The 13,048-nt window shown below is 33.7% G+C and overlaps 1 protein-coding gene across 1 annotated transcript; it reads left to right on the top strand.

The window, feature by feature from the left end:
* Positions 1-626: 626 nt before the first annotated feature.
* Positions 627-12,029, top strand: LOC129800381 (transmembrane protein 214-B-like). Its single transcript, XM_055844722.1, has 7 exons — positions 627-877; positions 956-1,188; positions 1,260-1,750; positions 1,814-1,928; positions 1,996-2,191; positions 2,257-2,393; positions 11,630-12,029. The coding sequence occupies exons 1-7, from the start codon at positions 754-756 to the stop codon at positions 11,837-11,839; spliced, it is 1,506 nt and encodes a 501-aa protein (XP_055700697.1). The 5' UTR covers positions 627-753; the 3' UTR covers positions 11,840-12,029.
* Positions 12,030-13,048: the final 1,019 nt, after the last annotated feature.

Here is a 13,048-nt window from a genome sequence, read left to right as displayed (position 1 = left end):
AGTCTTGACTACTCCCATCTCCCATCATCTCAACACACTCAGCTCTTTAAGGACACTGTTCACTACTTCCTTTTATCGTTTTCTGAGGAATCCTTTCATTTTGTCCCCTCAGGCTATGTTTTAGCTTTTTGGGCATCCTTTCCGCTGGCATTCGGTGCATGTATCCAAGGTCAGTTGATTTTGCGTGCTCTCTGATGGTGGTCATAATGTCTGGCTCCTCATAGAGGACTTCCGACTTGGTTCATCCGGATACGATACTCTCCACTGTTTCTCTCACTGAATCACAAATCCATCTCAGAATTTGTCTCTCAAAGATCAGTAGCGATTTATTTTTACCTTGAACTTGCAAAATTGGCATCTCTGCGACTTTTGTGAATAGCCCTGTGAATAGCCACGAGGTTTTGAAAATATCCCAAAATGACTTTTGAAAAGTAACTGATTTTCTTAAGGTTCTCATAAAAGAAGTCATTTGGCTTCCATGGCTTCCATCGAAATTTCATCACAGATTACCAGGTAAGTACCATTTAGATGAAGCAGTAAATTGTGCAAAAATTAAACAAAATTCATAAGAAAAGTGAAGAAATGCGGAGATCAATCATTGAAGCAGGTGAAAAAAATCCCATAAAATTTCCCAAATAGATGACATGTCATCAGAGTCATCATCCCCGGCTAGTGATTTTATCGGTCAACTTTCCACTCCGTTCTCTTTTTTTATTTTGCGTTTTTAGTTTGCCCATCGTGTTTTAGTGCAGCATGTCTCTCCAGTGGGAAGTTGTAGGTAAGTCCAAAAAGTCTCAGGCAAAGTCCAAGAATGCCCAACTTAAGGAATTCCACGAGGAAACCACAAAAACTCCCGTTGTCCGGAAGATCAATGATGGTGCGTAGTGATTTTGAGAGAGAGATTGGGTTAGGAAGAACCTCCTGAACAATTGAGCCTTCTTGGGGGGTATTGCAGGCCAGAACAATCGGAAGGACAATAAGGAGAATCGCAAAGTCACCCAGGAATCTGCCAAAAAAGCCCAGACCGTGAAAGTGGCGGGAAATGTGGAGAAAGAGAAGAAACCCGTTAAGAAGAAATTCAAGAATCTGGAAGCTGCTCTTCAGGAATTCTCCGTAGATGATCTGAAGTTCCATTTGGATGTGTTCAAGACGAACTTCAAGAATAGCCACATTGTGTGGCTGAAGGCAGTTGAGTTGGGATTTGATTTTACAAATTTTGATGACGTTGAACTTTCTCCCTTTTTTGATACATTATATAGATACTCTCTTACCTCAATGAGGCTCTCAATGTTGACGTGGACGCAGTCTTTGTGTGCAAACCTATCCTCTATCCAGCCAATGTAATCCCTGAATCCCTTAAGAAGCTCATTCATGCTGAATTGGAGAGTGCTGGACCATCAAATGTTCAGTACTTCTTCGATCAATCCCTCACATCCTTGGCTGTAGATCTCAATAAAAACCTTCCTGTTGTGGGGACCAAGATCATCCTTCAGTTGATTGCCCTGCGCTATCCCGTTGTTTGCCAGAGTAACTTTGCCAAGAATGCCGTCCTTCACAATTCCTACCTCAACCAGAGCTCCATTGGACTGAGTTTGCTCTGGGCTCTGGGTCAGGGTGGCTTCCGGGATGTCCAAGTGGGCATCAACGTCTGGCAGAATATGATGGTGCCTGTGATTGAGATGAAAAACTACTCCAAATACGTAGTAGATTACATTTTCAGGATTCTTCAGAAGGCTCCGGAAAATTCCTCGTTAGTAACTAATTTTTTTTCTACTCGTCAACCCAGATAATCCGAATCTCTCCCTAATTGCAGCCTCAAACTCACTCTTCAGGAGTATCTAAACCTCATGGATACCCTAATGAAACCACGGAATGCCATTCCGTCAACATATCGGAATCTTTTGCCTGAAAGTGCCTTTATGATATCCGTAAGAAATCTCCCTCTCTACAAAGAAATTACTCTCGCTAAATCCCTAAATTTTTTCTCTCTCGCAGAAACTCTACGTCGAGAGCACGAAGAATGTATCAAACATCTTCCTGACTCTCTTCAAGAACCTCTCTAGTGAGTCACCCAGTGTCTATCACTTCACCCTCGTGCAATGTCTAAAGACTGAGCCAAACTGTGTGAAATTGTGGGAATTGAACCACAAGAAGCTCCATCAGCAACATACAGCTCTCCTCAATTACATTCGTAAGGCATCCTTCCTAATTTCCTTTGATCATCCACATTACCAGGGTATTTTCTTCAATCCACAGGGGAGTCCAAACAAGGGAACACCATGAAAGGGAATAAGGCCCTGAATGACTTCCTAAGGACTGTTGCACCGAATTGGGCAAGAGAAGATGAGAATTCAGCCAAAAATCGGCATCAAGGGCAGAACAAGGCCAAACAGGTGAGTAACGGTTGAATTTCAAATTCAAAAAAAGCATTCCACAAAATCAGGGGGTTAACCACTTGAAAATTATTCCTTTAATAAGAGAACTTTTATGTTTTTTGCTGTTTCTTATCAATTTTAAAATACTTTAGTAAGTTTAGTGCAAAAAAATTGAATTTGGTAAGTAAATAAAAGAAAAACGGGACATAACATTTTTAGGGGAAAGTGCCCATGCTTGATTAGGGATCTGCGTACGAAATGCGCGCAAGCTGATTTTTACGACGAAGCGCGTAAAGTATATTTTATTCGCGCAGCATTTTTATGTTTTTTTCATATTGAGATGATAAATAATAATAATAATGATTTTTAAAATCAGTCCAAGTCGCGCCCCGATAGCGATAAGTGGTTGAAAATGATGATGATAATGAAATAAATTCTATAGCGGATAAGAAGATATTTATCATATATTTCACTGATTTTTAAAAAATCCTGCTACTAAAACCCAATATCTATCTATAATAAATAGGATTGAATTTAGAAGAAAAGTTCATTAATTTTAGAAAACTGGATTTGATTTTAGAAAATCTGAAGATAGAAATTTATGTCGACAGTTTTTTATAAATAAATATGGGAGACCGGAGATGTTAGGAACAGGGTAGTTTGAGATTGAGACACGGTAGATTTTTCTTCAATTATTAAAATAAATGGAAATAGGGTAAGTGTGCCAAATTCCGGTCAGCTTGCAATTTCGGCCACCTTTTTTGTTCCTCGGATTTCCATGAACTTTTAGATTTTGCGTACTCTAGAGATTATACAATGCAAAAGAATAACAAAAAAATGTAGCTACGACAAACGAGATGACGTGAAAAAGATATTGGAAGAATTCACGAAGGACAAGCAACTATGAGAATGAAGGTGGCCGAAATAAGGCACAAAAGCTATGTCTATATTTTTATTCATTTTAAAATGTTTTAAGAATGATTTTAGGGTAAATAAAGACGGTAAACTTTTACAAGGTTCCAAGCAACACTCTTTCAGAAGAAAAGATGCACTGCGCAATCATGGGCAGCATTTAGATCTATCTTGATAAGAATTATGGATGTCCTCAGTTTTATTGCTTGGATTCTATAAACAATTCTTTAAAAATTGATCAATAATAGTAGGTTTCTGATGTTGCAGTTTCCTCTTTGTGTTTTATACTAATTATAAATGAAAAAAAAATTGTTATCTCATTAGCTTACAAAGTATTTTTGGAAAATATTTCAAAGAAAAAGTTACAAAAATTATGCTCTATTTTTTAACATTTTAAATAACAAAAATACACGTGGGGATGTTTCGTCACTTCACTTTCTATGAAATCTTAGGTGGAGTCAAGGATGAAGCGTAGATCGTTTGACTGTCAAAGTAAGAGCGACAACGATAAGCTTTTGCAAAATTCCTTTTTTCAAGAAATTCCAAATTTTATGCCAGAAAAAAACCGCATCCCGAATATCCTCATTCTTGTCCCTCTGTGCCCAAGATCGAGAATGTTAGGGGCAAAATTACACATTCAACATTCCCCTTTTCCATCAAATCCTTTTATTAAAGTAAATACTTATGGGTATTCTACGGGCAATAAAAATTGCAGACCCCTATGCTTGATACCATTGGAAGCTTCGTAATGACTAAATTTTTCCTATGTTTCTCAGTAAACGTGACTCCGCAATATATTTTAAAAACTGGCCACTTTCCCATAGTTTTTCAACTCGGCCAGTTGAATTATTTAACCAATTTTTTAACATTTTATAGTCAATTTCTATGAAATTTTCACTGATTTACGTTATATATAATATAATAGACCTTATAATGCTAAATCGGTAAGACCATATTATAACAAATCTAAGTAAATTGAATAAATAGTTCCACTGGCCGAGTTGAGAAACCGGCCGACTACAGGGTACTTTACCTTATTGAGATATATGTTGGAAAAAACACAATAAAATTTTATCGTAACTTCCATCGTTTATAAAGCCATAACTTCCAACGTATGGAGATATTGGAAGTTACGACAATTTTCAAAAATGTATTACAGTAGACTCTTCGATATCCGGCTGACTGGGGGACAAAATGACATTTAGGTTTTTTGAATGATCAACGGTTTTTCTATTTTGTGCAGTGTGAATTTATTTTCTGTCTGACAAAGAAAAAGAGAATTTTCTTCATGGTGTGCTTATGTTTCATTTTTTATCACAATTATGTATTAAAAACTTCGATACAATGTTAATAATACTTTAATTCACTCTGGACAAACTTCATGTTTAGTGAAAATAATTTTGAATATATCAACCGCCAGTGTTTGGCAGCTGTCACCCGGATATCGAAGTGCTGGATATCGAAGAGTCTACTGTATATCAATTTCAATTACTCTGGTGATAATAAGCGCCTTTATTTGACTAAATTAATCAATAAAACTCTTATCCCTATCCCTAAAAGCGTTTATTTCATAAAATTTATTGAATAAATTTTGTGCGCCGTGTGGCTTGTTTTGTTTTGAAATAATGACAGATGGGCAGGGATTTTTTCTTACTTTTTTTTTCTCACAAATATTGAATTAAAATGATTTAATGTTCCATTATTCGCACTGTCTTTGGATATTTGGAAGAGTTTGTGAACGTTTTAATGAGAAATATTACATTTTTGCTGCAAATTACAAGCCACGCAAACGAGACAAGAAGTTTCGACAAATGCTGATTAGAGAAAATGTTGTATGTATAAATGTTATTCTAATATAAATTGAGTTTGTATCTAGTTCGGAAAAATAGTAGCGGATGAGAAATCGAGAAAAATAAGTTAGTTAATAAGTGTTTTAGATTATTGTTAATTAACATTTTAAGATTAGTGATATTTAAATGATCGTTTAAGTGAAGTCACGTTTGAAATTTATTATAGTGATACTGCAGAAAATGTTACTGAGTTTAATCCATATTTTGTTGTAACTGGTTTGGAAATGGCTATTGTATTACATTTTCTAGTGTTTTTATGATGAGGTTCTATTTTTAAATTTAGATTGGAGTGAATAATTTTATTATGTATCTTGAATATTAGAGTAAGTTGTTTTAGTCTTAAGGTTTGTTCTAAATGATTTATCTCTAATTTTTATAAAGGATGTCTGTACTCGTGAGACTATTTAAATTATAAATTATACTATGACTAATAATTATAATTAATTATAATTATAAATTATTAGTCATAGTAGGGCTAGATCTTCTTTTAAATCAGACCTGTGCTCGTTAAAAGTCGTGTAGTGTCGGAAATTTTGTGTTGATAGTTCTAATGGAAATTACAGATAGCCGTGCTGGTAATACTAATCCCGCTTATTCACGGTGCCATGATGAATATTTTTGCGCCAAAAAGACATAATAGAAAGAAAAACTCTCATAAAAATAAATTGTCTTCTTGATATCTTTGTCGGAAAACGGATAGCTGTTTACTAAACACTCTTTCACTTGAATCTTGTGGAAATATGAAGAAATTTAAAGAAAATATCATTTCAAATGACAAGCTTCCTAAGTCGCGCGCAATTCAACTCGAGAGATAGATAGAGACACAAATAACTCAATTGACAAACGTTTGGCGGCGCTGCAGTTGCAAAAATCTCTGAAATGCGACAAAATATTTTCTTCTCTATTTTATCCTTATTAGCAGGTCGTGTCTCTTCTTGTAATATGTACTTTTGCATTCCTTATTAACCAAAATAGTGTTGTACAAAAGGGTTTTTCTCAAACTTATCCTGAATTTTGGGACAGCTCAAAAGAATATGTGTCTTCTAGCTCAAAATTTCATCTCAATGTTTTTGTCGTAATATCGAAAATTATTCACAATTTATCCAAATAACTGTATTCAAATAAATTATTAAAAAGATTTTCTTGTGAAAATTACTTAACTTTAAGGAATTAAACAATTTTTACATTAAAAAAACCTCTCATTTTCTCTACGTGAATTTTCGCGGCATTTCAAAGAATTCCCAACTGGCACCACCAAATTCACTTCGGCTTTTATTTTAGCTCAGGCCTGTTTTAAATACCGGATATAAGGTAAAGTACCCTCTAGTCGGCCGGTTTCTCAACTCGGCCAATGGGACTATTTATTCAATTTACATAGATTTGTTACAATATGGACTTACCGATGTAACATTATATGGTCTATTATATTATATATAACGTAAATCAGTGAAAATATCATAGAAATTGACTATAAAACGTTAAAAAATTGGTTAAATAATTTAACTGGCCGAGTTGAGGAACCTGCCGGCTCGAGGGTACTTTACCTTGCCTTCCAAATTTAGTTTGCCGTTATCGATTGGTAACACATGCGGTATCTTATAATAAACCATTTCGACTCTGTCGGCTTCCACGCCAACAGAATCCACATAAGCTTTTCTCATCCATTGCTGCCACTGGAGAGATTTCTGTGGAAGCGTGGCTGTCAGTGGCTTTCGCACCCGTGGAAACGACTGGAGCGTGTGTGTGTTGAGAGAATATTGATCGGTTTTCGCTTCAAAATCTTATTTTTTTTGTTATTGAATCTTTGCATAGCCCATCGAGAATTGTGTAGCAAAAATAGTCTGTGTTGACTTGTGTTAAACTATTTGCTAAGAATTTAGATTTGTAAGTGTACCAAGTGACCAAAAAGGAGTTGATGAGAGAGATTTGTGCTGGAAGTTTTTAGCATCTTCCCTGCCCAGTTTTTGAGACGAGCAAAAAAAATAACATCTACAACTAACGCATTTAACTAAAGAATCTATAGATTTTTTTTTTCCTTCATTAAAGTGTTTCAGTGATTTTTCTACCAAAATCACCTTGAATTCACTTTTAATTGGTTACTCATAGGCGGAAAATTTGATGATATGTAGTGGGAAAAGTTTACACGACGCAAAAATAGCGTCACTCCAGTACGTTGAGTTTTGTACGAGAGTACGGGGGCCCCTCGTTAGAGGTGTTGTTTCGAGAACGCACGGCTGCTAAAGGCAACCTTTTGTGTGAAAATGACACGTTTAACAAATGCATTCCCAAAAAAAAAGTAGAATTGCAATTGTATGTGTAGAAAGTACAAATTTTCATGAGTTGAAAGACTTTTAAAAAAAAACTTTCTACTTCACATTTTAACAGAAAAAGAGAAAGAGAGAAAAAAAATCACAATTTCAGTATTGAAAGAATGGTCATTTCTGTGAGAGATTTCTCTCTCACATCTGCCTCTCAACTGCCTTTCAAAGTTTTATAATAAAATTCCAAAATATATTGCACCTCATCAAAGTCAAGGCCAATGGATCAAGGAGAAAAGCAATATTAATTTGAGAATCCTAGATTATATTCCTCTATCAAAAGCAAAAGGGAATTAATAAGTAATATGAGAGACTTGAGAGCCTTATCAGTTCATTAAACTGTTACTTAATGTCTTTCCATCTCTCGCAAGCGCAACTTTAATGGAAAGAAAAGCGAGAAAATCATACCTCTCTTTTTTTGATGCTTTTATCACATACAAAATTCTCCCCATATAATTCCCAATAATTGAGAATGTATTTTTCATTGCTCCTTGACCTTTGATGTTTCCCCCAAATGCGTTCTTATCACCGAGGAAAGTGGATTTTTCGGATCGTGCGTGTATTGGTGAAAAGACGTTGATTATGTGAGAATGAAAAATTAATCACTGCTGAATTGGCCGATATATTCCTCCCGATCAACGTGGACAATTTTGATTTGTTCACACCAGTCAAATCAGCAAAATGTTCCCAGTTTCACCCATTTTTCAGTGTTGTGCCGTTACACTTGATTGATTACCAATGTTCACACCAAAAATTAATTATCTATAAAAGGTATTAAAAGACCAGTAGAAAAGGTTTCGCTAATCAAAGAAAGCCGTAGAAAATATATAATGCTCAATTAAATTTAAGTACATTAAAGGTACTATATGTGAATTGTATTATTTAAAAAGAAAAATAATAAAATAATTAAAATTAATAGCCTCTACACACAATTACCTTTGTTTAGTCAACAAGTTTATGCCTATGAGAGTTAGCGTTATGACTAGAACTAGTTCCTATTCTGAACGAAAAAAATACGTGTTCAGAAAACGAAAATAGTATTGCTTAGTCTAAAATTCTAAATCTAAAGAGAAGAGATCGTTAAAACTCGTGTCCAGTCAAAATCGGAAAATGTGTTCATAAGTTCAGTGAATTTAAGAAATTTCGTTATGAGTGACATTTTCGAAACCGAAAAAAGCCAGTGAATTCTACTTCCTATATCGCCTTAAACCATTTTCTCCTTGAAAGCTCTATTTGGTAGCCATTTTGCTCCACGAAATGGCTATTAAACATGGCGTACATCATATAAACAGTGATTAGGATTTACGTCAGTGCTCCATTTTGCTTTAAAATTAATAAATTGGGAAACTTATCCTAAGTTCACTTCTCAAACCAAGGTCAAATAGGTCAAAAATTCATTTTGACAGAGGTCCACGCGGTTGTCTAAGCTCTAAGCTATAACATAAAGCAAATCCGGTAGCCAAACTAAATATCAGTTTCAGAACAGGTCGATAACTCATAAACTATTCGACTTTAAATGGTCCAACATTGACTTAAAAAAAATTAAGATGGCGATTTAACCGATAACACTGCAACAGCCAAAAATGGGATGGAAAATAATGAGTAGTTTCTTATTCCTTGTTATGTCCTGAACATTTCTCCCGAAGAAACTTGTGGTTCATCACGTCAAGTTTCTGAGATATCTTAAGAAAAAAATCTTTAAGAAATTTTTCGAAATATTTGAAAAAAAGTTGTTTATAATCAATAACGGTACATCCTAGGATGTTGATATCAAAGGATAATATCAAGGATGTGTAGAGGAGGATTCAAGGACATTTTTCCTGGAACATCGCATATCCCTATCCCTTAATTTTTTAGATTTGTTTCATAAACTCCTAAATGTCCTCCAAGTCCATGAAAAGGATTCGTGGGATGACTTGAATCCTTTACAAAAATAGTCTCCTGAGTAGCATATGTTCGTAAAATATACCGTTATCCAGAAATTACGTATTTGAATGACTTATGAACCACAGAATTTCTCTCAAAATTTATTATTTTATTTCATATCTTCTACAAATAAATTCTAATGTCTCATAAGTTTAAATTTCTTTGTAATCCACCATCCATCACATTTATAACAAAAGAGAATCAAGATCCTTGCTTTCGTACCATTTTTTGTAAGGTGCAGCGAATCGATGGTATTTTATTCCGTGCTCATCTGATTCTGTTGATTTTTGTCTTAAAAAAACATCAAAATGACAATACAGGAAGTGGATTTTCAGTGATATATTCACATCCACTTTTTTAAATGCTGAAATCATTTTTTTGCACAAGATTTTCGGCAATTTCCAAACAATTGTAAATTACATTTTTGACCTATTCTCGTGCAATTTTTTCATCTGGCAGCAAAGAATTTGTGAAAATTGAATCCTTTATAAAATTTTTTATAATTTATAAAATTCGATTTTATATTTGTATTTATTTTATTTTTGTTTTTATATTTTATATTAGATTAGATTTTATAAAATTCTTTACAATTCCCAATTTTATGTGTAATGGTGGTAAAAGAATTTTGTCCTGTTTAGTGAGACCTTTAATGTGCGCCCTCACTCATCAAATTCGGTCAAAAAAAAACACAGAAGATATGATGTTTTGAATTTCGTGAACTTTGATCCCTCATATCATGCCCTCATATTTGCACAAAGGAATTTTCGAGAAAAAATGAGTTTGAATGTTGATGAATTTTGACGGTATCGCACCGCCACCTGTGGTGACTTTTTGAACTTCCATCTGAAAGTGCTCATCGAGACGAAACCAAAACACCAAAATTTAGGTCAAAATATTAATTAGAAGCGGAGATAGAGACCGGTCAATTTTCGAACTTTAACCCCTTATAGCTCGGGTCAGGGGTTATGGATCGACTTAAGTATTTTTTTGTTTGATAGGTATAATCTGCGGCTACAACATACTAAAATTTCAGCCTGATGCACAAAGGAATTTTTGAGTTATTTAACTTAGAAAATTGAAAAGCCTTCATTTTGATTATAGCGTCACTAGCGGTAGTTTTACGAACTTGCGATGTTAAAAGGAGAAGTTGCATTCCAGGAGAGCTTTCCAAAACCGATTGAAAATGAATTTTCCGATTGAAAAAGAGCAGATTGAGTGAGAGTCTACTGTAAGTGTTTTTTCAAGGTCAAGGATTTAAAAGGGTGTGAAAAGCGTATTTCTGAACCGATTTGGTAAAGTTTAGATTTGTTGGACAGGTCTTTAGATCTATTATTTATCATCATCCATTATTTATCATGGTCTCTTTACAAATTTATACAAAAAACAAACAAAATTGTACTTTTTTGTTTATCTGAAAGCTTACCAATAACCTCATTTGGCACTGAATTATATTTAAATATCCCATTGATATTTGATTGTTTTTATTTGTTCTGCGATAAATAAATGCAGAAAAATGAATATATAGCTTTGTGGACTAATTTTATTCATTTATTTTATTATTTCTATCTAAAAAAAAAACTGAATAGCTTCTTTTTTGAAAGGAAAAATATTTTTACTGGCGAATTGAAAGCTATTAGATAGACTTTTCTCCGCATGAGGGCTCTGTTTTCTCCCGCTAGTGGCGCTGCTGTTATAATTTAATTGAAATTAATGAACATTTTAATCGTACTATCAATGTTTGCACACAGTTTTAAACAAATATCATTTATCTTAGTATAAGTCAATAAAAAATTGAAAGTAATCAAAAGATTGTAAACTTTCCTTTATCAAATGTAACAAATGCAACACTCAAATGTATTCCATGCTTTCGGTAAAATTGGGTCTTTTGAAAATGATTGAAAAGCTCAGGGCAGTATGCAAAAAAAAAAGACTACAAATTTTTCTTATCAACTCATTAATTTGCCCCGGCTTTTAAATAAACCAAGGGGCTCTCACTACAAAATCATCGTACTGGAAAAATTGATTGTGTGTGAAATTGCTTCTTTTTAGCCTTTTTTGTAAAATTGTAAAGAATAGAGATTGTTAATAATGGCAGCAACTAAAACCAATAAGAAACAGCAAAAGACACAGAAAAAGGTTTGTCCATTTCCCCCAATTTTTTGTTGTTGCGCTTTGTAAATTGCTTTTGTGATAAGCTATCGAGTGGAGCCGACTTGAAAGTGCTAAATTTTCACCTTGTTTTGTACAGAATACTCAAGAGAAAACAACGAGCAAAAGGGTAGATAAATCAAGCAAATCTTCATCCTTCTGCCTCTGGATTCTGGGAATTTTTGTAACTCTTGGAGCAATAGGTGGAATCATTGGATACGATGTTCATGTTCATGGTGGTCAATTTGAAGGTGAGATGTTAAGTATTTTAGTATTAGATACTCCATTGCATTCCTATGCAAACAACTAACACATTCATGCCACGTGATTTCTCATTTCAACGCTAAATCTTGCAAAAGTAATGAATGAGTGAAATAGAAATTGAATGACTCTTCCAAAGTACAATTTCTATCAGAAAGTGTTAATCTTTTGTATTATTTGTTTTGTACTCTTCACTATTTTACTTCAATTTACCTGAATAAATTCGGAAGAATTTGCAACTTTTTTTTAGCAAAGAAAGTTGATTTATTGAGAAAGATAAAGCAACATTTTACCTTGAAAACCATCCAATCAGAGAATATTAATCGCTTATGTTTAAACAGATCTTGCTTGCTTTAATTGAGAAATTAAGGAAATAGTTTTTTAATTATTATTTTCTGTTCGTATAATCTGTGGGATTTACATTATAACGTGCACTTTTAAGTATTGTGAAAAGAATGGCAAAACATAGGTAGTTATTAGCTTTTACGAGGACTTATGGATTTCTTATATCTAAACTAAACTAAAATTCGCGTCCCTTTCTTTTTCAAAAGATTTGCGTATGTCTATTCTATTCTTTTGACTCCAAATTAAACTGAAGTAAATTTAATTTGGTGTGATGTTCAAAAGAAAAAGAAGAGTGCAAAAGAATAGGATAGACATATACTAAATTTTAAGAAAGAAAAGGGATGTGAATTTCGATTTTATAAAATTTTCCTGATCTAAAAGGTGTGCCGGAGTCATTCAATTATTTATAGCTCAGGCACACCTTTTAGATCAGGAAAATTTCATGAAATCAAAATTCACATCCTTTTCTTCCTCATACGTTTTGCATATGTTTATCTCATTCTCACACTCTAAACTCGGTTGAGCTAAAGTGAACTTGTTGTGATGTTTAAAAAAAGAAGAAGAGTGCGAAGGAGTAATTTAGACAAATGCAAAAGAATTCCAATTTCAACTTCAAGAAATTTTCCTGATCTAAAAGGTGTGCCGAAGCCATTAAATTACATTTTGAGGTCCTTTATGGTTTATGAGGTTAATTTATTTTTATAATGCGGTTTTTTTTTCTCTATAAATTAATTGTGCCAAATGGTTAGTTTGATGTTAAGCATTAAAGTCACATTTATTACGCATTTTTTGCAAATGTAACTAAACTTTGACTTTTACATATTTTAGACATGTTCTTAAAGAGAGTAATTTAGATTTTAGGTTATGTATGACCTAACCTCAAAAAATATTTTATCTCGTAAAAGGGAATCTT

This window comes from Phlebotomus papatasi, chromosome 2 (genome assembly GCF_024763615.1).
Source record: "Phlebotomus papatasi isolate M1 chromosome 2, Ppap_2.1, whole genome shotgun sequence".
Taxonomy (NCBI): domain Eukaryota; kingdom Metazoa; phylum Arthropoda; class Insecta; order Diptera; family Psychodidae; genus Phlebotomus; species Phlebotomus papatasi.
Note: the sequence above shows the minus strand (reverse complement) of the source record. Positions and strands in the feature narration are given on the sequence as shown.